We start from the raw sequence: 25,027 nt of genomic DNA on the forward strand, positions 1-25,027 counted from the left end.
CTTTAAAAGTCAAGTGCAAAATATATATTCAATGGATTTTCTTTTCAAATAAAAATACACATTATTAAAATAATCTGGCCAAAACATCTTACAGCAATTTAATGATTTACTCGTCTTTCTTTCTGAAACCTTCAAATGCAGTTGAGTTCCTGATCTGTATTTATGCAACTTTATTACTGGGTCATCTGACCTTCCATTGTTTTTGAGGAGTATGACTTTATGCAGAAGAACTGTAGATGAAGATAATCAAAAATAAAAGTTAATTAGAAAGCATCAATGGGGAGAAAAAAGTGTAAACCTTCCCAGTTCAATATCTTTAACCAGAATGGAATCGAGCTAAAATTTACTGATCTTGAAACATAAACTGCTTCTATGTTGTATCGTCAAACCTGAGTATTTCCAGCAGATCTAGAGACAGTACAATACAACATTTTAGTATGAAGAGAAACTTCACTGAGAGCACACCTTCACCAAGTCTTGTACCTAGTGTAATTTCTTTTTAAACACAGTGTGGTGGGTGTGAACACCCTGTCAGGAGTGGTGGTAGAGGCAGATACACAAATAGGTACATGGATGCTAGAAAAATGGAGGGCTATGTAGGAGGGAGGGGTTAGATTACCCTTCGAGTAGGTTAGAAGGTCAGCAACATGATGGGCTGAAGGGCCTGCATTGTGCTGTACTGGAACAAGCACGATGTTCTTCAACAGGTAAATGAGCACCCTGCATTTGGTTAGAGACACTGTAATCTTGAAGGAGATGCAGCAAAGCACTGTAGGAATGGGCTTCAAATACAGTTTCAATGATGTTGATGATGTGTCTAACTTCACTGGACAGTTGGGAGATGGGATTGCAAAATACACACTTGGAAGTCCTGATGAGATCCTCTCTTTAGATGAATTTTTATTTAGATTAGAGGCAATAGTTTAAATAGTAATTGAGCAATGTAAAGATAAAGTCACAATTCTGGTTTGTTTACCTCAGTACACAAGATACCTTCCCACATTCCAATTGTGTAAATATCAGCATCTAAACAGACTGGATGTGCATACTTACAAATGAGAGGATGCAGCACTCTTTTTAGATAGATATTGAATTAAAAGTAAACATAGTAAGTGGTACTTGGTAGATTGAACAGAAAGTGTATGAATTGTAATAAACACAAATGCAAATAAAAGCAATCCACTGTATAGAGAAATTTCAGCAATCTTTTTATTTTTTTTAAATTTGCCTGACTTACCAGTATTTGCTGAGCTATCTCAGTTTGTTGTGATTTGTAGCAGCACTGCAAGCATATCTTGACGAAACCAAAGAAACATGATACAAGTATTGTGACAAAAGTAAGTAACTCGATGCAGCATCACATGACATAAAATTAGTATGTTACAAGGTTCAGTGGGGTACCTGGGCCAGATTTTAACAGGTGGCAATTGGCTGCCTTAAATAAACAGAAAAGTTGGGTTGCAGGGGAAAAGAAGCATCCTTGGTATAAAATATTTCCCACCCCTCATTTAAAAATAATTGAAGACAGAATCTCCTGCTTCTTCTCCCACAGAGACCCTCCTTTCCTGAATCCAACCAAAACAATTCCTTTCTTTTGGATGAACATGGGAAATTATACAAAATAACTGCCTTCCCTAGCATTGAAGGCAATTCCTTACAAAGAAGTAACAGTTTCAGGTATCTAGCAGAGATTCAAGGCTAAGTACCAACTTAAGACAGTCAAGAGCCACTATGAACTGAGCCTCAGGTTCATGGACAATCTTATTGTGTCTAAAATAATCATAAAAACAAACTTTAAAGATGTACAACTGCATATACTGTACCATTTACCCCATTGGCAAAATATTCCATCACAAAAATGAAAAAAAAAACATATCAAACTGCCAAGTATACATTTTATTTATAACTTCCCTAAAATGTCAAAAAATATTTACATTTTATATACGTTAATAAAATGTATGAAGATTCATTACAAAATTAAAATGTGAAACATTTGCCTAAAAACAAAAAAAGTTACAATACTCCACATGGAGCTACAATTTCCCCTTACAGACCATTTGTTCATGAAATGTTAAAATAATTTATATAAATTATTTCCTGAAAATTAGATGAACTTCGGAAATTCACACAGTTCTGTATACTGTATAACTCTTATATATAAACTGCATCCAAGTATTAAACCGCTTAAACAACAAAATTTCTCATTATTTGTGTCGGTTTACTTTTCTGCGTGTGACTGGCTTTTGAAATACTGGGATCAGTTTTTTCCTCTTGTGACGAAGTGTCATCTTATGTTCTACAGACCCAGCATCATCCTCTGCTTCTCTTCTTTTACTGGACAATGAATCCAAAGGACTTGCTAAAGGAGAAAGAAATTCAATTTCCACTGGTGGCGCTGACCATGAAGCCTTCTTGGTTTCTCTGTTAAGATGAAAAAGAATAGTTTCACTATTAGCAGAGAAAAATTATTTCTACATGCCTTCAGTAAATAGGGATAAAATTGTATTACAGAACTCAAAGGCTCACAGCCTTTCTTTGTGGGATTGTTTGCTGCACAGATCAGCAAAAACAACCCTGTAATACTGTTGTATATATTACCCGGAACTCTTCTTCGTTCGAAGTCTTGTAGTTCTGCTTCTGGTACACATTTTCTCCTCTTCTTCTTTACCTTCCTCTTTTCTCACCTCTTCTATTTTTGGGGTGTCATTCTTCAAAATATCCAAATCCTGAAGTACACAAAAATTGCAAATTTGTGTCAATGTTTTAAAAAAAGTGAAAATGTATTATATTATTTGACAAACTCAAAAAAATTCAACCATGCTAAAACTGAATTAATTAATGTCAATTATTGTTTATTTCTGACAGTGAAAGGACTAAAGTAACCCATATGCACAAGATCCTTGCCCAGCAGTCACAGTATAAATCAGTAAAGAAAAACATCTAGCCCATCAATACCAATTCCTTCACTACATAGTTGTCCCATCTTTATGTTTACCCAGAGAACTGTCTTAGTAACCACTCTGATTTTACAGGTTTTCTTTCACTACGCAGTTTAATATTTGTCTAATATCGAATATTAAAATGTTGTTTATTTACCTGCTCTTTCACTATCTGCAAGGGTGCTTTGCTGGGTTTTCTAGACCTTGTAATAGGAGTAGAAAACAGAAACTCTGGTGGCTGCACAGAGGAATCCTGCACTGTGGTCTTCTCAACTATTATGAAATTGGAAACAACATTGGTTAATAGATCAACTGTCCATTAGGAATAACATTTCTGCTGATCAATAGCATGAAAATAAGTTTAATATCGATCAGCTTTAAAATCCCAAAACAATTAACACATCAAAAAAGCACAATTTCAAATTCCCATGAAGTACAAATTCAAAGTGTAAACACGAGGTTCTGCAGATGTTGGAAATTCAGAGCAACACACACACACACACAAAAGATGCTGGAGAAACTCAACAGGTTAGGTAGCATTCAGGTGAGGAATGAACAGCTGACATTTATCCAGGTGTTACCTGAAGAATCTGTATAGTAATGGGACCTGTATTAAAATCTTGATTTGTTTGTAGCAAGACTTGGAAAATTAGACATTATTTTAGCCTCATTCACTTACATTATCAATTGTTGCCCATTTTCATTTTAAGCAGTAGCAAAGTTTCATTGGGTGAATATGCCACTGATTTTAATGCAGAAAAGCTAAATGCCTGACATAAGATTTTATGTGCACCATCACCCCATGTTAAAAACTAAAACACAGCAGGTGCTCAAAATCTGAAATTCAGCTGGAAATTCTAGAATCAATGATGCAGAAAACTTCCCCAACAGTCTCATACAGATGGCAAGAAATTTATGTTCATTTTATTTCTAGTTATACAAATATGAATCTATATTTCAACTCTCAATTGTTTTCCTTATTATTTTATAATGGGCATCCAAGCTTCACAGTATCTCGGTATTAGGAAGATTTTATTGTATTATGTAATCTTGCAGCTAAAGCCTCATTTTCCTCACTGTATCACACACCCATATTAGTAAAGGATAGAATCACCTGCTGTTCTTTAACTACCAATAAACTATCAGTAACCATCTACAGGTCGAGCAGAATTTGTGGGAAGGAAGGAATTGTTGACTTTCCCTGCCACAGATGGTGCTTGACCTGCTGAGTTCTTCCAGCAGATTGTTTATTGCTTCAGATTCTGGTGTCTGCAGTCTCTTGGACATCTAATGGCGATAAAGGCAATAATGGTCACCAACAATAGGAAGTAAAATAAGAAAGTGCATCTCTAGTGAGCCAAAATAGACATCTTCCTACTGACTTCACTGATGGAAGCAATAGACCTGAAGATCTAGAACAACCCCAAGTATTGTAAGTTCACAGGTATTTAGGAGTAGTCAAGGTAGGCAAGAACCACACTGGTGGGACAGGGGTCACATATCCTCAGCATACGTACAGCTGAAGTGGTTGGGAGACTAGCAGGCATCTTCTGCTGTGTGAAAACAAAGCTTATCGCCAAGTTTCCAACTTGAGAACTGTTCAGATTCTTGCCTGGGAACAACTTGAAGGCAAGAGCAGGTTAGGGTAGCACACTTACTTCCCTTTCTGATGTGCTTTTCCAGCAATCCTCCAATTTTGTGTTCAACATGGCTTCTTTTAAATTCTAAATTTATTTAGGTATTTGAATTTGAACTCCTTAGCTCTGTACAGTCTCATATGCCTGTGTAAATGACCTGGAACTCCAGCTGCCAATCCAGTAACTTAACCACAACACTATGACAATCACTTCAGGCTTGAAGTTACCACTCGATATAAATTAACTTCATTTTAGATTTAAAGTTTACTGGAACCAAAATCTGCACAGCACTCAGTACTCTTCATTCACAACATATGCTATTGACAGTAAACCTGATTCAGAGATACACAATTCAAATGCTAACAGGAGGATGGCTCATTAACAGATTCAAGATGAGCCTATGCTTAGATTAAATGAGTTAAGACTATAGTAAGATTACAAAGTACAAAACACCATCTTTACCCACTCTTCAGGTATCAAATCTTACTTAAAGTAGCTAAAGATTAATTTGCAGGTTGAGTCAGTGGTGAGGCAGGCAAATGCAATGGTACCATTCATTTTTGGGACTAGAATAAAGGATATAATGTTGAGGCTTAACAAGGTATTGGTCAGACCACACATAAAAGTATTGTGAGCAGTTTTGGGCCCTTTATCTAAGAAAGGATGTGTTGACATTGGTGAGCGTCCAGAGGAGGTCACAATAATGATTTCAGGAATGAAAAGGTTAACCTAAGAGGAGTGTCGTGATGGCTCTGGGCCTGAACTCACTGGAGTTTAGAAGAATGAGGGCAGATCTCAATGAAACTTACTGAACATTGAAAGGCCTCGATAGAGTGGATTTGGAGAGGATGTTTCCTATAGTAGGTGAGTCTAGGACCAGGAATTTCCTGAGCTGGAGGGTGGTAAACAGCTATGGAGGCCAGTCATTGGATGTATTGAAAGTGGAGGCTTCTGAGTAGAACAACAAAGTGGAGGTTGTTTGGTTCTTGATTAGTAAAGGGTGTCAAAGGTTATGGAGTGAAGGCAGGGGAATGGGATTGAGAGGGCTATCAAATCAGCCATGATGGAATGGCTTAATTCTGCTTCTGTGTCTTAAGGTCTTATGGTCTAACTAAAGATCAACTGGCAATTCAAAAAGGAGATTGATTGAGAAATGAGGAGAGGATTAGAAAAATATTTGGCACTATCGGATCAAAGAAACAAACAAACATTTTGGAAAACAAAATTAGACCTGGAATTTTCTGTTGAACCCTTCTGGCACTTTATGTAAAATATTAATTTAACTCAAGATTCAACTACTTTAGAGGACAAGGTACTGAGCTACACAGTATATAAACATTCTGGATTCATTTTCCTTATCTGTGGTAAATATCTAACATTCCAAAATACTAACACATATAAAGCAACACCATAGCCTCTACAACATAGAGCCAACAATGCTTTACAGCAGCCAGCTACAAGTTCATGGTTCAATTCCCACTGCTGTCTGTAAGGAGTTTGTAGGTTCTCTCTGTGACCACATGACTTCAATGGGTGCTATGGATTCCTGCCAGCTTCCAAAAGGGCATGGTTAGGGTAAGTACATAGTGGGCATGTATGCTGCTGTCGGAAGCATGGCGACCCTTGCCTGGCAGAATCCTCGCTGATGTGCTTTCATACAGTTAAATGTGCTGTTTGAATATTTCCATGTACATGTGATAAATGAAGCTTATCATTAGCCATTAAACCTTTCTTCCAAAGCAAACTGCAAAACCTTTAATGGTGTTGATAAGCAGAGGAATCTAGGGCTCCAAGTCTACCGTTTCTTAAAAGTGGCTACACAGCTTGTTAGAATGGTAAGGAAGGCATATGTCATGCTTGCCTTAATTAGTCAAGGAAATGGGTTCAAGAGTCGAAATGATGTTGCAGCTTTATACAACTCTAATTAGTCCTCATCTGGAATCTTGCGTACAGTTCTGGCAGTTCCATTATGGGAAGCTGCAGAGACTTAGAAGAGGGTACAGTAAAGGTTTACCACGATGCAGCCTGCATTAGAGAGCATGTGCTATAAGGAAAGGTTGGACAAACTTGGGTCGTTTTCTCCAGAAATTGCGAGAGAGGGGGAGATAGGAGTTTATAAGATTACGAGGCATAGATAGAATAGACAGGCAATATCTTTCCCCAGGGTTTAAACATATAATACAACAGACCATGTATTTAAGGTAAGATATGTTAAATTCAAAGGAGATGTCTGGGGAGAGCTTTTTTCTTTGAACGTTTAAAATGAGAGTGGTGGGTCTATGGAATAAGCCGTTTTGAGTGATGATGGAGGCAAACATCATAGGGGTGTTCAAGACCCTCTAAGATATGCATGAAATGGAACGATATAGACACCCGTGTAGGCAGAAAAGACTAGTTTGGTGAGTATTTGATAACTAATTTAAATAGTTTGATACAACATTGTGGGCTGGAAGCTTTATTCCTGTGCTGTACTGTTCCATGTAAACCCTATCATGGAACAGATATTTAGAAAAAGGATCAGTTAGGTTTTTGCTTAGTTATCCAATGACCACCCTCCCCAAAAAAAAGCACTCTTGCAAATTTTGCATAAAAATTGAGATATGTTTAAGAAAACCCAGAACATTATAGTGAAATCAAAATACGCACAAATTTCAGACTAAATTACCTTTTGACTTTTTTGACGACCTTGTGAGAGGAGTGGAGAAAGCAAAAGAATCCTCTTCTGCTAAAATTAGCTCATGTGTTTCTGAGTCTTTACCAGATTTTCTTCTGGTTGGTTTGTGGGTAACAGTCACTGTAAGCTGCTCCTCTTGCCTGTCATTCACTATATCAGTTTTGACCACAGGCTTTGGTGTTTCTTTGCTCCTGACAGGCTGCTTCCTTGTTGTCTGAGATTTAACAGGCAAGGTAATCTTTACATTTGAAGTCAATTCAGCAATATTTTCTAATGCCACAAGGTGGGCACCTTTGGCCCTACTCCTTGTAAGTCTGCTAGGTGTAGGCACCACAGGTACATGCTCAGTAATCTCCAACACTGAAAGTGGGTTGTTCAGTAGAGCACTGACTTCAGAAAGTTTATTTCTTTTTTGTCTTGAAGCTCGCTGAGAAACAGAAGTAACTTCTACATGCTGATTCAGTGGTGTTTTCAAGGTACTGTCTAAGGCCTGCTCTGTATCTGGTCTAACAGCAATGCTTCTTCTTGTGGATCTCAAGACAGGAACCGTTTCACTGTGTGTCACATTGGAGTCCGGCAAATTGGCCTTTGTGTCACATGCTCTACGAGTATTAGTTTTCCTAGTGGATCTTGGAGTGGTATGGAGAGAGCCAGTTTCCCGATCAACCTGCATATCTTTTAGCTCCCCCAAATTAGTTTCTACAATTTCATCTATCCCTACAACAGTTCTTCTTGTTCTCCTCCTTGGTGTTGCAGGCATTTCCATTTTATGTTTTACGTTTGATTCCAATTCCCCTTTATCCAGGGTGCTGATTTCACCCACTTTACTACTTCTACTTCGCAAGGACCTTGTAGGCGTTGCCACAGCCTCCACCTGCTGTGTAGCTTTTCTACTAACCTTAGACCTGTCTGGTTTTGTTTCCTTTACTTCTTTCTGCACACTTGTCTCCTTTGTTATTTCACTCTCTACCTGAACAGGTGACTTGATTAATTCGGGCAATTTTTCTTCCTGTGACTGATCTTCTTTAAGAATCTCAGTCGAATTAGTTACCAAATGACCTTCTGTAAAAATCTCAGTTGAATTTGTTGCCAAATGACCTTCTTTAAGAATCTCAGTCGAATTATTTACCAAATGACCTTCTGTAAAAATCTCAGTTGAATTTGTTGCCGAATGACCTTTAAGAATCTCAGTCGAATTAGTTGCCAAATGACCTTCCGTAAAAATCTCAGTTGAATTTGTTGCTGAATGACCTTCTTTAAGAATCTCAGTCGAATTAGTTGCCAAATGACCTTCTGTAAAAACCTCAGTTGAATTAGTTGCCGAATTACCTTCTTTAAGAATCTCAGTCGAATTAGTTGCCAAATGACCTTCTGTAAAAATCTCAGTTGAATTAGTTGCCGAATGACCTTCTTTAAGAATCTCAGTCGAATTAGTTGCCAAATGACCTTCTGTAAAAACCTCAGTTGAATTAGTTGCCGAATGACCTTCTTTAAGAATCTCAGTTGAAGTAGTTGTTGACTGATCTTCTCCTTTAATGACACATGCTGAATTATCTATAACATCTACACTTACTGTATCAGGCACACAAGGTAATGGTTCAGCAACTTTAGGTTTGTTTTCCAGTGGTTCAAGAACAAAGGAATTGTGCTTTGTACAAGGCAGTTCTTCACTTTCAAAAGCATTATTCTCTGGAATGTCTTTAATGGATTCACCAAGTTTGGTTTGCGATGACTCACTCTCAGTTTCAACCAGAGCAGGTTTCTGATTCATTTCTGAAGGCAGTAACTGTTCCACAGCTACATCCCCATCATCATCATCTTCTAATATTAAAGTGAAGTTTTCTTGAATGTTAGGACATGGTGTAACCTTAACTTCAACACCTTCTGCATCACTCACAACGTTTGCTTTGTCACTGGATTGGTCTGGATAATCCAAGTCAGGTCCTTCATGCTGTTTCAGTTCTATGGAAACTGTCGAGTGAGACACTTCAACTGGGCCTTCAACTTCAAATCCGTCATTCACATCCTATAATCAGATAGCACGAATTTTAAGTAAAAATTATGTACTGCTGTTCTATAAGCACGTTTTAACAAAGCATACATCATGCAATACACAAGGAGGATTTGTGATATATTTTAATACCTGTACATAGAGGCACAAAAATGATGAAATAATTTGAAGTTATATTACCATTTAGGTTATCATTTTCACTGATCATTTGCAACCTTCATTGGTACAAAGGCCGCTGCCAACCAAACTATCTATCTCAGCTAGTCCTGTTGGTCTATGTGTGGCCCAAATTTATCAAAACCTTTCAGTTGCACATACCTGTGTAAAGGCCTTTAAACGTTGTCATTGTACCTATTTCTACTACAACCATAGGTGAAGTCCAGCTTGTTCCACAAACCAACCACCTTGTGAAATTGCACTTCATATCCTCCTGCCTATACCCTCCGCTACCCCAAGAAACACACAGTGGCATTCACCTTGTTTCTCATGCTCTTATCTATTTTAAAAATGTGAGCACCTGTTTATTGTGAGGTTGAGAGAGATGGTGAAAACAGGTAAAGAGAAATCAAACCTGAAGGGGTAGGGATGCTTTGCAAGAACAGTACCAACTTTCCTTCCAATTGTATTCATCGGACTGAGACACTGATTCAATAACTGAGGCTCCCCTAGTTAGCTCCACTTGAATGGGCAAGGCTTATCAACACAAATCCAGCTGCTCAAAGGGTTAACTCAATAAACTTGGGCACATCAGCATTACTCGCGTGGACAGCCTTCAGTAAAACCTAGAGACAGACATCTGAAATGGAGTAGGTCACTTTATGATCTTGGAGGGAGACACGCCAAGGTGGACTCAAGAAAGCGACACCATCATTAAGAACCCTCAGCATCTAGAAAATGCCTTCTTCTCATTGCTACCACCAGTGAGGGGATAGAAGAGCCTGAAGACCCATAATCAACACTTTAGGACAGCTTCTTCTCCACATATACATATCTTAATGTAATTTGTAGTAATTTTTATGTATTGCACTGTACTCCTACAGCAAAGCAGCAAGTTTCACAATACATATCAGAGGTAATAAACTTGATTCAGGAAATTAATAGCAAATAAAAAGGGGGGACGGGACATCTAGATAAGTAATCAATACCAGGCTCAGAAATAAAGTAATATACAGCAAACAAATTTGACATAATTATAGTTGGGTTCAAAAATGTGAAGAAAATCTTAGAACAAATGTCAGATGGTCTTTAGCACATAAAATTTGTTCATGAGGTTCATGAAAGAAAATACTAGAATAAGTTATAGCATTGACGTGGTCAAAATAAGCGAGGGATTATGCTGAGCAGTTGGGCTGAAGAATACACACAATGAAAAGTCTTATTAATTGGGGGGGGGGACCAAATACACAACCAATTATGATTACAATGAAAATCCAGACACTTCAAAAACCAGATAATGGAATGCGACTTGAAAGCAAATAAAAATCTGGGATATACAGGAAGCCAAGTCTCTCTTCAGGAAAGTGATAATTGATTCCAGTTTAGCCATAATAATTTACAAAGAATTAATTATCAGCAGAAATGTTCAGATATTATTTTAGAGCATGGATTTCCAACCTGGGTCCACGAACCCCTCGGTTAGTGGTTAGGGTACATAGCATAAAAAAGGTTAGGAACCTTATAATAAAGATAGAACTAGAAACAAAATTTAACAGCTGCAATCTTGTAAACATTGTAAATCTTGTAGATGAAAGACCAAAGGAAGTCTTTCACAGCAGAATATACCACACAGTTGTGGCTTATTTGGTATTTGAAGCTTTATGCTAATCAGTTTCCATGCTATCAAGTTTACAAAACTGGCTGCTGTAACTTGTATGCTAACTATCAACACTCCAGAAATGTAAACTCTGAGACTAAAGACAATTAAGGCTACATCACATAACGGGTGTGGAAACTGACTTTTGAAGTAATTTGTGGTAACCAGTTTTATTTTGATACATGGCTCACGTATTTATACAAATTGGAATGAGGAAAGTGCAGTCTGGTATGATCTGGAAATCATTGCTCAGATTACCTGCAAAAGATGAGTATTTACAGGAATTAAAACTGAAAGTGACCCATCCTGTGTGCACTCAGCAACATCATCCATCATTTTATCATCATTCTTCTCAGTTCCTGGTAATGCTGATTCATTTTCTTCATTTCTTGGTTCTGTTCTGGGAATGTTCTCATCGTCAATAACAATCAAAGCTGGAGAAGAATTAAACAGGAAAAATTGAGCAACTTCATTCTTCTTGCATACAAACATAAAAGTAAAATATATATTAATTTTGTTTTACAAAGGAGCACCAAATACATTAATTATATGTTTGACATTTTGAATCAACGCCTTTATAAAATGATGTGCATACTACTGAGAGGTGGTCTACCTCCACAATTCCCTCAGTATTCCCTGCACTCGCCCCAACTCCATGCAAAATTTCTTGCTGCTTCAATATTTCTGTTCAAAGACAGAAAAAAAATCATACACCTTTTCTCCAGTATTCATTGTAAATAACTGTTGATGTTCTAAATTTAAGTAATTATTATAAAATCACTGCAACAACATTACAAAGACACAAAGGACTGATCACCAAAGAACATCCAACTACAGCCTTCAATAACCAACCTTCAGATTTTGCCTTTCAACTGGTAAATCAGGAACTGCACAAAAAACCACAACATACAAGTTTGACATTTGTGGCAGCCATGTTACCCCTGAGATTGTAGCACCATTCATTTGGACAACACGAATCTGCATTAACTTTATTCCACCTACGTAATTCTTTAACTTTTCAATGTTTCACCCAATATAAAACTATCAAGTCCTTGGATTGATATTTCCAGCTATCTCACCATAGTTCCTACTTTAAAGTTATATTCCATGTTCTCAGTTTTGTCATCAAAAGGCATAAGTTTCTCTCTACCCAATCAACTTTCTAGATCATTTGGAAAAAAACCACACACATCAATTAAGCAACCTCTTGCTCTTCTATATTCAAAGAAATATAATCTTACTCTATGAGAGTTGCCCTCATAATTTAATTGTATAACTTTCCCAAGACATGATAGCCACAACCAAATATAGTCCTCCAGATGGGTATTTTAAGCAGTAACACTACTCTCACCCGTCATGTAACTTCACATGCTGACCGAAACTTATTATTAAAACAATTATAAAATGAAGTTTTGACTTTTGGTCTTAGTGTCCAACACAATAACATACCATCATTCTTCTGTCTTGCAATCAAGACACTGAGAAACCCACACAGATGTTTCTGATTAAATAATACGAAATGAACATTTCCTATTAATTCAGTTTTAAAAACATCTCAGAAGAACCTTTCACTTTGCTGATAGGGAAAGAATAATAGAGTATTTGGCTTTGACAGCTGGAAAGCTGATTAAGTTTAAGGATATGCAGAACTGGGTATGTACACATACAAGGATGGATCTGGAATAGATTGAGGCAAGACCACAGAAGGAATTTTAATGCAAATAATTAAAAAAATTAAGGTACTATTTAACTGGGGAACAGTGGAGATTAGCAATCACAATTGTAGTAGATGAGTGAGAATTCAGATGAATTTATTTACATAAAAATAGTGAAATGCATTGTTTTGTGTTAAGATGTGCTGGGGCAGAGCGCAAGTGCTGCCATGCATTCCAGCATCAACATGACACGCCCATAATGTTGCGGTGCAATCTGATGCAGAGGCATTGGAATTGATATTGGTATAGTATTGTCACATGTAATGATACAGTGAAAAGCTTGCCTGTCTGGCCACCTTCAGGAGAGCTGCATAAAAACAGAGTGCACCAATAAAATTCTTGCTGCTTGCCCACCCAAGACCAACAAAGGCCTTAAACATGTATGCCATATATGTAACATATATAAAATAGTGACAAACACTTTGAACTTGGGGATAGGGGTAGGGAAAGAGATGCGTACAGAGAAGAAGCTAAAATGGAGCTTAGAGGCATTGTCTGCAGACAAATTTATACCACATTCAAAACGTTGCTTGGTCAGCATTATAGCAATTAAAAGAGGAAACCTCTGGATCTCTGACTTCTGAAGGTAGCTTTAACAATGCTTTATGCTGCAGTCCTGCAGGTGTATATTTCTCACTGCCTCAGTAAAGCGGCCAACATAATTAAAGCCCCATCCATCCTCTCTTTCCCCAGAGGATACAAAAGCCTGAAAGCATGTACCATCAAACTCCGAGGACAGCTTCCATCCCACTGTTATCAAACCCCTGAACGGACTTCCCGTACAATAAGGTGAATTCTCGACTTCACAATTTACCTCGTTATGATTGTGCACTTTATCGTTTACCTGCACTGCACTTCCTCTGTGGCTTTCACTCTTTTTTCCACATCCTATTTGTTTTACCTTAATCTACCTCAATACATGAGGTGATCTGAATGAACAGTATGCAACACAAGCTTTTCACTGCATCTTGCTTTATGTGACAATAATAAACCAATACCAATTTTATAGTGGTTGGAACTATGACTTTGAAGTATACCAATGTTACCCACAGCAACAGCTCATAAAAATGTTTGCAATCGTACAAAAATCAGCCAACAATAAGAATGGTAGAACATAATCTGCAAACTAATTACCCTCAACACAGTTCTGATTTTTAAATCTTGTATTTTATTCAACTGGCCTGTTGGATTTGAAGCATCTATAAAGTGACTGGATGTTATCCATGCACAACCCCTTTGGTTATTCAGGAACTTGGAGAAACATAGCAGTGATTCTGCATGAAAGACTGTTTCAGGTGACAGAAATAGCTTGTATCAGAGAATATCTGATGAAAAGGCAATAGTATCAGAAAGGAATAATAACTCATTTAGCTCAAGCAATCACAGAAGGCAGGGGGTGATGGTGGAAGATTGTTTTTGTGATTATTCATGTAGCACAGGGATCGGTATTTATATATATCTGACCTGTGAATACAAGTGATTGTGGGTAACAAAAAAAAATAAAATTGGTGCTGTGGATAGCAAGGAGGGTTATCTAAAGCTTCAGCAGGATGTTGGGATATTGATCAATGGGAATGTTGGTCAGAGCACTGGTACATGGAATTTTAATTTCAACAAGCGAAGTGAAGCATCTTTGGAGGCCAAATGGGGTTAGGACATATACTGTAATATATTAGGGCATCAAGGATTGTTGCCAGGGATGCAGATCCCTACTGGTTTGAAAATGGAAATACAGGAGGCCGTGGAGGCAAACATGCCAGGACACAGAATGTAAGAGTTGGACTGTTATGCTGCAACTGTAGCAAAACACGGACTAGGCCACACTTGATGCAGTTCCACCTGCCATTGTATATGAAGGATGTGTCCATAGCTGAGAGTACAAAGGAGATTCACCAGATGTTGTCTGCATTGCAGAACTTTAGATATGGGGAGGGAGTGGATAAGCAAAGCTTGTTTTCCTTGCAGCAAAGGAAGTTGAGGGATCACCAGAGTATACTCCAATGTAAAGAGTATCAAAAACAAGAGGGCATATAATGACGACTTTCAAAAGATTCAGAGGGGTAGGAACATACACAAAATGCTGGAGGAACTCAGCAAGTTAGGCAGCATCTATGGAGAGGAATGTCTGGAACATGATGCCAGAGAAGGCATTAAATACAATACTATATGTACTTAGACACACATTTAAGAAGATAAGGCACATAAGGATACAGTCTTAATGCAGGCAAATGATATATATCTGCCCAAATAGTAGGTAGCATGAACACTTGTCAAAATACTTCCTGCAAAATTAAGGAGTTGAAAACTCCTCATGGTAACAGGTTTCTAACTATAATAACAAATATTTTCTTCAACAATTTTTTATTTGCTGGTTCTGCACAAAATTAAGTTATTTTATCTGGCCAGGACTTAGCACATATACACACAATACTTGATTTAACTAATGAATTTAAAGAAGTTGTATTATCTGCTTACACAACAATCATTACCTCGGAAAGAGTAAATGCTGCAAAAGTGAAGAATATGCTTATAAAAATTAAAAATATTACAAATTATAATAATCTAATTATATGCAAAACATTCCAAATTGTCTAAGAAACACTCAATAAAATTGCTAATATAAACACAAGCCTCATTTTTCTGTGAAACAATAATCCACCATGGATTTTGTGGAATCTACATTAATGTTTAAGTATACATTACAGTGGATTCCAGTTAATTGGGCCATCGGTTAATTGGGACAGCCGCTGATTTGGGACAACTCTTAAAGGAAAATGCAAATAGCTGGGATTCCCTTCATTTATCTGGAACACAATGTTGCTCAATCAGGGCAGGAGACGTTGCAAGCAGTTCTAAGTAGCGTCAGATGCATGCATTTGTGTGGCCATTAGACATTACACAGTGCTCAGGGCAAACAGTTTTTAAATAGCATCAGTTGTGTGTGCTTATGTTCAAAGAGCAGTGATCTTTATCACTGTTAGTTAGTAAGAAATAAGCAGTAAGACAACTCAATTTTGCTCACTGCAGTTTCAAGCATTCAGACTTGGAGATGCCAGAAACAGCAGGGAGCAAACTTCAGCACGTTAGGAACTTTGAAAAATTTGAAGGTATCGACAATCATCTTGAATATTACAATGTAAATGAAGATTTGGAGGATGCAATAATTGAAAATTGCATGAAAACAGTTCATTATCTACACGAGATGCCTGTGCTAATTTTACAGTCAATCAAAAGAACATGGCAGCATGCAGGCTATACTGGATGAATTCCTCCATTGATAGCAATTAGGAACTAATACAGATTTAAACTACTGTCGTAGTATTGACAGTGTTCTAATTTGTTCTGTATTTCATTCAAATAAATAATTTGTTATTTAGTTAAACCATGGTTTGTCTTTTAAAAAGAAAACCTTTTAAACTATTTCCAGGAAAGTTTGGTTAATTGAGCAGCTGCTTAAATGTGCCACTGTACTCGTCCTGAAGTGTCCCACTTAACTGGAATCAATGATACTAGTTTTCACAAATAAGCTCAAACACAACAAATCATGTAGGTTGGTTTATTGATGTTTTTATGCATATTTTTGTTCGGAAGATATCTCGCTGACTTGGATTTCATAGACAAATCCACTCCAATTGCTGTCAGATGTTTCTCGGCAAACAAACCTGTTGACTGCAGATGCTGCATTGAAAAGAATTCAGAAGAAAAGCTCACCTGCAATAGTAAGCTGATTTTATTTGAGCTAGGTGGTAATTTTAAGCAGAAGTAAGAAAAAAGTAATTATACATACAATCAGAATCTGTACTGGATGGATGCAAATTGTCTTCATTCTCGACCAATCCTTCCTTTTCCTCTGGTACCTGAGAGAGCAGTTGTTCCTCGGGCTTTTCTGGATGCAAGGTTTCACTGTTTAATCAGACAATTAACAGTGCAGAAATTCAGCATTTGATCCAATTTGTCAATGCAACTGTCTTTAAACACAAGATGTTGCAAACACATTACTTCATCTAATCACCTTATCATATCCCTTTCTCCTTTATGTAATTATCTAACTTCCCATGTGATTCACCTAACTTCTACTTGAACTGTGCCTCATATTCTAACCACTCCGTATAAAAGAGCTTTACACCACTACCCTCCTGGATTTGTGGGTTACCTTCCTTATTTACCCCCACATCTGCAAATACCTCACCCATGTCTAAACTATCAACTTTAAAAGATAAATTTAAGTATATTCAGCGTTCTGATTAAATTTACTTCAAACTTTGATTACAGTGCTACCACAATAAAACACCATTTTAAAAAACTCTAAAATACCTCAAGGTTCAGATCTGGAATTTTGTTTATTGAAGTTCAGTATATACAGTTGAAGTCAGAAGTTTACATGCACCTTAACCAAACACATTTAAACTCAGCTTTTCACAATTCCTTACAGTTAACCCCAGAAAACATTCCCTGTCTTAGGTCAGTTAGAATCACTGCTTTATTTTAAGAATGTGAAATGTCAGAATAATAGTACAGAGAATGATTTATTTCAGCTTTTATTTCTTTCATCACATTCCCAGTGGGTTAGAAGTTTACATACACTTTGTTATATTTGGTAGCATTGCCTTTAAATTGTTTAACTTGGGTCAAACGTTTTGGGTAGCCTTCCACAAGCTTCTCACAATAAGTTGCTGGAATTTTGTTCCATTCCTCCACACAGAACAGAACTGGTGTAACTGAGTCAAGCTTGTAGGCTTCCTTGGTCGCACACGCTTTTTCAGGTCTGCCCACAAATTTTCTATCAGATTGAGGTCAGGGCTTTATGATGGCCACTCCGATACCTTGACTTTGTTGTCCTTACGCAATGTTGCCACAACCTTGGAGGTACACTTGGGGGTCATTGTCCATTTGGAAGACCCATTTGCCACCGAGCTTTAACTTCCTGGCTGATGTCTTCAAATGTTGCTTCAATATGGCCACATGATTTTCCTTCCTCATGATGCCATCTATTTTGTCAAGTGCACCAGTCCCTCCTGCAGCAAAGCATCACCATGCTTCACGGTTGGGATGGTGTTCTTCGGCTTGCAAGCCTCACCCTTTTTTCTCCAAACATCACGATAGTCATTATGGCCAAACAGTTCAAGTTTTGTTTCATCAGACCAGAGGACATTTCTCCAAAAAGTAAGATCTTTGTCCCCATGTGCACTTGCAAACTGTAGTCTAGCTTTTTTAATGGCAGTTTTGGAGCAGTGGCTTCTTCCTTGCTGAGCAGCCTTTCAGGTTATGTTGATATAGGACTCGTTTTACTGTGGTTATAGATACTTGTCTACCTGTTTCCTCCTGCATCTTCACAAGGTCCTTTTGCTATTGTTCTGGGATTGATTTGCACTTTTCGCGCCAAAGTACGTTCACCTCTAAGAAACAGAATGCTTCTCCTTCCTGAGCGGTATGACGGCTGCGTGGTCCTATGGTGTTTATACTTGCGTATTACTGTTTGTACAGATGAACGTGGTACCTTCAGGCATTTGGAAATTGCTCCCAAGGATGAACCAGACTTGTGGAGGTCCACAATTTTTTTTTGAGGTCTTGGCTGATTTCTTTTGATTTTGTTTGCAAACCTCTGACCCACTGGAATTATGATATAGTCAATTAAAAGTGAAATAATCTGTCTGTAAACAATTGGAAAAATTACTTGTGTCATGCACAAAGTAGATGTCCTCAACATCTTGCCAAAACTATAGTTTGCTAATGTGAAATCTGTAGAGTAGTTAAACAATGAGTTTTAATGACTTCAACTTAAGTGTATGTAAACTTCTGACCCAGTGGGAATGTAATGAAAGAAATAAAAGCTGAAATAAATCATTCTCTCTACTATTATTCTGACAATTCACATTCTTAAAATAAAGTAGTGATCTTAACTGACCTAAGACAGGGAATGTTTTCTAGGATTAAATGTCAGGAATTGTGAAAAACTGAGATTAAATGTATTTGGCTAAGGTGTATGTAAACTTCTGACTTCAACTGTACATTCGTTATAATGGTTTGAGTAAAAACTGCATGGAACTTTCCTTTTTCCACTTCTCAAATTGCATTTAGCTTTCAAATCAAGTAAATATTATTTATTCCAGAAATTCTTAGGTTCATACAGCAAATAAACATACCTTTTGGAACTCTGAGCTCAGGCCTACTGGCCCCCGGAAAATGTACAAACTCTACAGAGGTAACATCTTCTTCATATCACTGGCACAGCAGTGGACACTGTGGGCAATTTCAACCTCCTGGGAGTGCACATCTCACAAAACCTCTCACAGCCACAGAACACAACTCCACAGTCAAAAAAGCTCACCAATGCCTCCACTTTCTAGAAGGCTGAAGAGAGCCAATACTCATGGCTTTCTACGGATGTTCAGTTGAGTGTTCTAACATGCTGCATCACTGTGTGGTATGAAAACTGAAATGCAACGTCAGGAAGGCTCTACAACAGAGAGGTAGAACAGCCCAACACATCACTGGCACAAGCCTACCTGCCTTCAAGGACATATATACAGAAAAATTACAGAAGGGCAGCAATATCATGAACAATCCCACTCACCCTGCTTAGAGTCGTAACTACAGCACAGAAACAGGCTCTTCAACCCATCTAGTCCATGCCAAACCACTAATCTGCCTACTCCCATCGGCCTTTAAATAAGACAACAGCGCTCCATACCCCTCCCATCCATGTACCTATCTAAATTTCTCTTAAATGGTGAAATTGTCCCTACATAAGCATTTCTGCAAGCAATTCATTCCACTCTCACCACCCTCTGAGTGAAGAAGTTCCCCTTCATGGTCCCCTTAAATATTTCACCTTTCCCTCTCAACCCATGACCTCTAGTTGTTGTCTCACCCAACCTCAGTGGAAAAAGCCTGCTTGCATTTACCCCATCTATACCCCTCAATTTTGTATACCTCTATAAAACCTCCCCTCGATCTTCTACATTACAGGAAATAAAGTCTTAACATTGGGAACTCTGTGTATTGATTAAGGAAACTTTCCTGAACACACTTGAAATACTCTATCCCATCTAACCCTTTTACAGTATGGGAGCCCCATATTGGAAAGGTACTATCACCTACTTTCACATTCTAATGTTTCTTGCAACAACCTGCAATCTATCAACAAATTTGCTCTTCTAAATCCCACTGATTATTGGGTGGTCTATAATAAGGTCTTATTAATGTGCTAAGCACTGCGCTACCATGGCACCAAATTGAAAAGATTAAACCCTTGTTACATCTTAGGAAACCAGATATGCCAAAAGCACAACTTAGGATGATGGCTGTTTATGGAAATAACTAATTCAGCTTTATAGGCAACGGTCTTTTACAAAAGTGATGGAAAAAGTCAAGCTCTACCTCCTTTCTGTAACTACAGGCTTCAGTGCTTCTCTCAGACCCAATATACGTCTGTTGGATTGTGTAATGGCTGCCTCTTTTAAGGAGCCAAGGTGGTACTGAGAACTTTCGGGATGTGTCAAGCTTACTGCTGGGCAGCTATTTTGGTGAGTAGACAGATGGGACAAAAGATGTGCTACAGAAAGATGAATGCACACTGTCAGGATGGACCCACACCATGGTCTACAGGTTCTGCACCACAGACACAACACTACGAAAAAGTATTAGGCACATATATATATAGATAGGGTGCACAAGACATATGCACAGTACTGTAGTAATTTTATATATTTCATTGTATTGCTGATGCTGCAATAAAAAAACCCCACAAATTTCATGATGTATACAAGTGATGATAAACCTGATTCTGATATGGGCTTCTATTGAGGAATGAAAGTAGGAAGATGGCAGGGAGGAATCATGCTGGGAAAAGGGGAAGGGAGAGGGGAGGGAGTGTGAAGCACCAGAGATATTCTGTAATGATCAATAAAGTAATTGTTTTGAATCAAATGACCTTGCCCAGTGTCTGAGGGCTGGGTGTATCTGCACATTTGCCACCCCTGACCTTAGCTTTCCTTCTCTGCCACCTGTCTCACACCCCTCCAGTAGCACTCCACCCTCGCCATTCCCAACATCCTTTGCTCCCACCAGGTTTACAAAAAAAAAAAACGCTCTTCACTCCACATTGGCAAAAGTCTTAGGCACCCTAGCTATATATACATGCACAGTATTGTATATGGGTAGAATCTAATACTTTGTAAAGACATTTTAGACTTGGCAACAGAATTCTCATCCCTGCAAATGGGTCAATGAACAAAAAATGCTGAACAAATTTAAGTAATGATTTATTTAATTAATGCTATCCTCAAAAGTCAAATGGGGGAAAAAATTGTAAGCTCACCCCTCATCAGATGATATGAGGTTATGCGTCAGCAGAACAGCTACATCGTTGCTTGAGCATGGTGAAGGACTTCCATTCTTATTGATGTCTAAAACAATCACAGAAAGTATACAGTCATTTCTAAATTTGTTTCAGGCAATCAACATAGAATTAAGACCAAGCAATGAATCCAAGATACATTGTAAATCCCTGATCAAAAATCAAGACTACCCACCTCTTCAGTGCCCATATCAACACCCTAAAATTAATTACCAAATAAGCAAATTAAACACCCAATTAGAATGCTCCTTCAAGATGCAATTAATTCAAAATTTATTCAATGCATACAATGGTCTCTTGAGGTATTTGACACAAAATCTAATGAATGTGTATGAAAAAGGAATTAATTTTGGCAAATCATACCTTCAAAGGTTTGTTCATTATCTGCATTAAACAGTTTTTCATTGTCAGACACTTCCTCAGTTTCAGGCTGGGAAACTTCAGCCCCTTGGTGACTTGTAGTGCGCTTGTCCATAACATCCACACACGTAGGATCACAACTTGAGATCCTCTCCTCCATATTTAAGATCAACTCATCCACGAAAACCACTTTCCCCATATCCTTGGACGTGTCCCCTCTATCGAGGGACTCAGCAGCATCCACATATTCCTCCATTGACAAGTCTTCTGTTCTTCCAGAACTATCAATATGATCTTTAATAGAATCTTTGTCAGTACCAGAAAGATCAACCATTTCCATATGCTCAAACTGTACTTCATTTTCAGGAGTAAGTTCACTTGTGAATTGATTGTCTGTAGTTGAAGGCCATGACTCAATAGACGGTGTGCGTGGAATCCGTTTGGATGAAGGTGGCAGCTCAAATTCACCTGCAGCTACATCCTTGATTTAAAATAGATATAATAATTTACAAGTAGGTATAAAATAACAAATTAACAAATAACTTATCGTGGCAGTTACGAAAGGGCAAACATAAGATATAGGAACAGAATCAGGCCATTCAGCCCATCATGGCTGATTTATATTCTATCCCAATCTTCTGCCTTCTCCCTGTAACCTTCAACACCCTTACTAATCAAGAACCTATCAACCTCCATTTTAAATATACCCAATGACCTGACTTCCACAGCCATCTATGGCAATGAATTGCACAAATTCAGCACCCTGTCTAAAGTTGTTCCTCTATCTGTTGTAAAAGGATGTCCTTTTATACTGAGACTGTGACAGCAGGGTGGAGATGATAAAACCCATTCCTTTTGCTCAGCTTGTAATAATTTTTAAAAAAGTTACACTATAATAGCCATTCTTTGAAGCTACGTCACCCACAATCTGAAAAACGCCTGCACAATTAACATTCTTCCTAAACATCTCACTGATCAGAATTTAACAAGGCTGCTGTTAGTTTGCATTCAATCTACTTCTAATTCTAACCTCAGTCACTTCGGAAAGCACTGGATATTAGTCCAGTAATTTAACAACTATACTAACTTACCCATGTTCACTGTAATAAAGGCAACTAACTGTCAAAAATCCAAATACTTTCATAAACCTTATCACAAACTACATACCCTATTTGTCCATCGAATTGTTGGCTTCTCTTTCACAAAAGAAATTTTGGTCTCTTTAGAACGGAGTGGAGGAGTTGAAGATCTACTTGGTGAGGCACACGGTGATGCCAAGGGTGTGGGACGAAGGCTAGGTCGCAAGATGGACTGAGGAGTAAAACTGGCAAACGTGGCTTCTGATGATGTAAATGCTCTTGCTCTCTAAGAAGGGAAAAAAATGTTTTCTTAATCTATCACTGCACATCAGCTTTGATCATTGTACACTGCAATTAAAAACATTTGTAGAAACATCAGGAAACTGAAATACCACTTATTAATAGCAATTCTAAGCAGACTTTTTGCAGATACATTTCAAGTTATCTAGGTGGCAGAGAATGTACTCCTTATGCTGTTTGCCTTCCTTAAAAGACTTCCCTTAAGGCAGGGGTTCCCAACCTGGGATCCACAGACCCCTCGGTTAATGGTAGGGGTCCATGGCATAAAAACAGGTTGGAAAGCCCTGCCTTGAGGGAAATACAATGCAGTACAGGGATATTTTATCTTAAGAAACTAAAATTTAAGTCCAATAGAATCAGTGCAAAAATATTGAGTAAGATAATTTAAATACCTTCACCACAGGAGGTGTTTGCAAAAGCTTTAGTTCTGCTGTCTTAGAAATGCCTCCAAAGTGGGCAGTATTGATTGTACACGACTCCAAAGGACTAGCTGTCATCCTCAAATTACTTCTAGTTTCCACATGCGTTGGCTCTGCTTTTGATGTCGTGTGTGACTTCAGCTGTCTCACTGAGTCCAACAACCTAAGTGAGGAAACAATTGTGTTAGAGATGCATTCTCTCTGAAGGCACATCGTCCTAGCTTCCCTTACAAAAAGATAGCAAATTTTCAGAAGATTCAATGAAAAAATTCAGTGAATTCATAAGCAACACCTGTGGGAGGAAACAATTTCAGATCCTGCTGCAGGGTTTCGACCCCAAAACATTGTCAATTCCTTTACTCCCACAGACGTGACTCAACCCACTGACAATTGATGGTAACAAAAGACCACTTATGTTTCTCTCCTCAGAAGCAGCTCCAATTGCTGAATACTTTCCACATTTTCTTCAATTTCAAATTTCTGGGATCCACAATGGTTTCTTTGAAGCACAGTAGTTAATTTTAAGTCTGTTAGAAGCAATACCGAAAACTGATGTTGATTATACTCTTCCAAGTATAATATTGCTATTTATATTAACTCAACTAGAAAAGTAAAATGCAAGTCTTATCAATGATTAAGCCCAAAACATATTAATATTAAAAATTACATAACAACATCTCAGCTAAAAAGTAATTTCTCCCTCCAGTAAGCTCTAAGTTTTATCATCTCAAAGCTGACAGAATATTTTGCAAGTTACAAAATAAAGACATCATTAATAATCAAAAGATTTGAGGGAACTGCTTGTGGCCAGGGTGTGCCCAAACACCATGGCATGAATAAAGGGAAAGGAATTCAAAGCAAAACCCACAAATGTCCAAATAAAATGCTTGCCTTTATTGCATGCAGCTAAAATAATAATTTCTTAAAACTACTGAATTAATTGAATTCCTGAATGTTGATAGATATGGCAGTAGGAAAAGAATTTTAATTTAAGTAAAAGCTCAAAATGACAGGCAAAGATTTTGTATATTGATTGTATAATTTGCAAAATCGAATTTGTGGAGTCCAATCATGGTTTAGCGCAAGTCTGCTCTTTGCAACAATGCTACACTGATGTGTTTCAGCTTTCAACCGATGAAAACCAACAGCAATCTTGTAGAAAATGTAAGCAATTTAGAGAAAGAGACATGTCTGGGAGAGGCTTCTGTATTTTAAAATTTAATTTATTCTCAGCAAAGGGCAAGGTTAACATTTATGCTGCTACAATCTGTGTTGTGACTGGAGATGCATCACTAGAATGGATACACAAATCACAAAACTATCAGATTTGGATGCGAGCAGCACACACAAAATGCTGGAGGATTTTGAAGGTGCTGAAAGGGTTTCAGTCCGAAACATCAACTGTACTTTTTTCCACAGAAGCTGCCCGGCCTGCTGAGTTCCTCCACTGTTCCTCCAGCATATTGTTTGTATTGCTTGGATTTCCAGCAACTGCAGATTTTCTCTTGTTTTGAGATTTGGATGCGATCCTGAAATGTGAAATGTGACCATTGCCTGTATATTTTTGTGTGATAGAGGTCAAATGCTTTGTAGGTGTTGTGGAAAGACAGTGAATTGTTGTGGCTGTCTTGTCAATAGTACATAATGCACAACTGGGCCAGCAGTGGAGAAAATCAACAATTACGCAGACTGGTTTGTCTTGTTGAAGCTGCAGTTATCCA

At 37.9% G+C, this 25,027-nt stretch overlaps 1 protein-coding gene and 1 long non-coding RNA gene across 3 annotated transcripts in view; one reads left to right on the plus strand and one right to left on the minus strand.

Moving 5' to 3' along the window:
• Positions 1-1,188: 1,188 nt before the first annotated feature.
• The window catches only part of ahctf1 (AT hook containing transcription factor 1), a 112,588-nt gene continuing 88,749 nt past the window's right edge, over positions 1,189-25,027 (minus strand). For both annotated transcript variants that reach the window (XM_073050468.1, XM_073050469.1), the window contains 10 exons: positions 23,280-23,469; positions 22,676-22,873; positions 21,512-21,989; positions 21,110-21,197; positions 16,577-16,692; positions 11,333-11,508; positions 7,242-9,276; positions 3,097-3,212; positions 2,599-2,726; positions 1,189-2,421 (listed from right to left, as the gene is read on the minus strand). In XM_073050468.1, coding sequence (XP_072906569.1) covers positions 2,205-2,421; positions 2,599-2,726; positions 3,097-3,212; positions 7,242-9,276; positions 11,333-11,508; positions 16,577-16,692; positions 21,110-21,197; positions 21,512-21,989; positions 22,676-22,873; positions 23,280-23,469 — 3,742 coding nt within the window. In that variant the 3' untranslated portion in view covers positions 1,189-2,204. The remainder of the gene's footprint in view (positions 2,422-2,598; positions 2,727-3,096; positions 3,213-7,241; positions 9,277-11,332; positions 11,509-16,576; positions 16,693-21,109; positions 21,198-21,511; positions 21,990-22,675; positions 22,874-23,279; positions 23,470-25,027) is intronic.
• Positions 13,316-22,853, plus strand: LOC140730281 (uncharacterized). The gene is made up of 4 exons (XR_012099554.1): positions 13,316-13,578; positions 16,381-16,508; positions 20,189-20,315; positions 22,735-22,853. It is a non-coding gene; the product is annotated as an uncharacterized lncRNA (long non-coding RNA).

Source organism: Hemitrygon akajei, chromosome 7, assembly GCF_048418815.1.
Source record: "Hemitrygon akajei chromosome 7, sHemAka1.3, whole genome shotgun sequence".
NCBI classification, from domain to species: Eukaryota; Metazoa; Chordata; class Chondrichthyes; order Myliobatiformes; family Dasyatidae; genus Hemitrygon; species Hemitrygon akajei.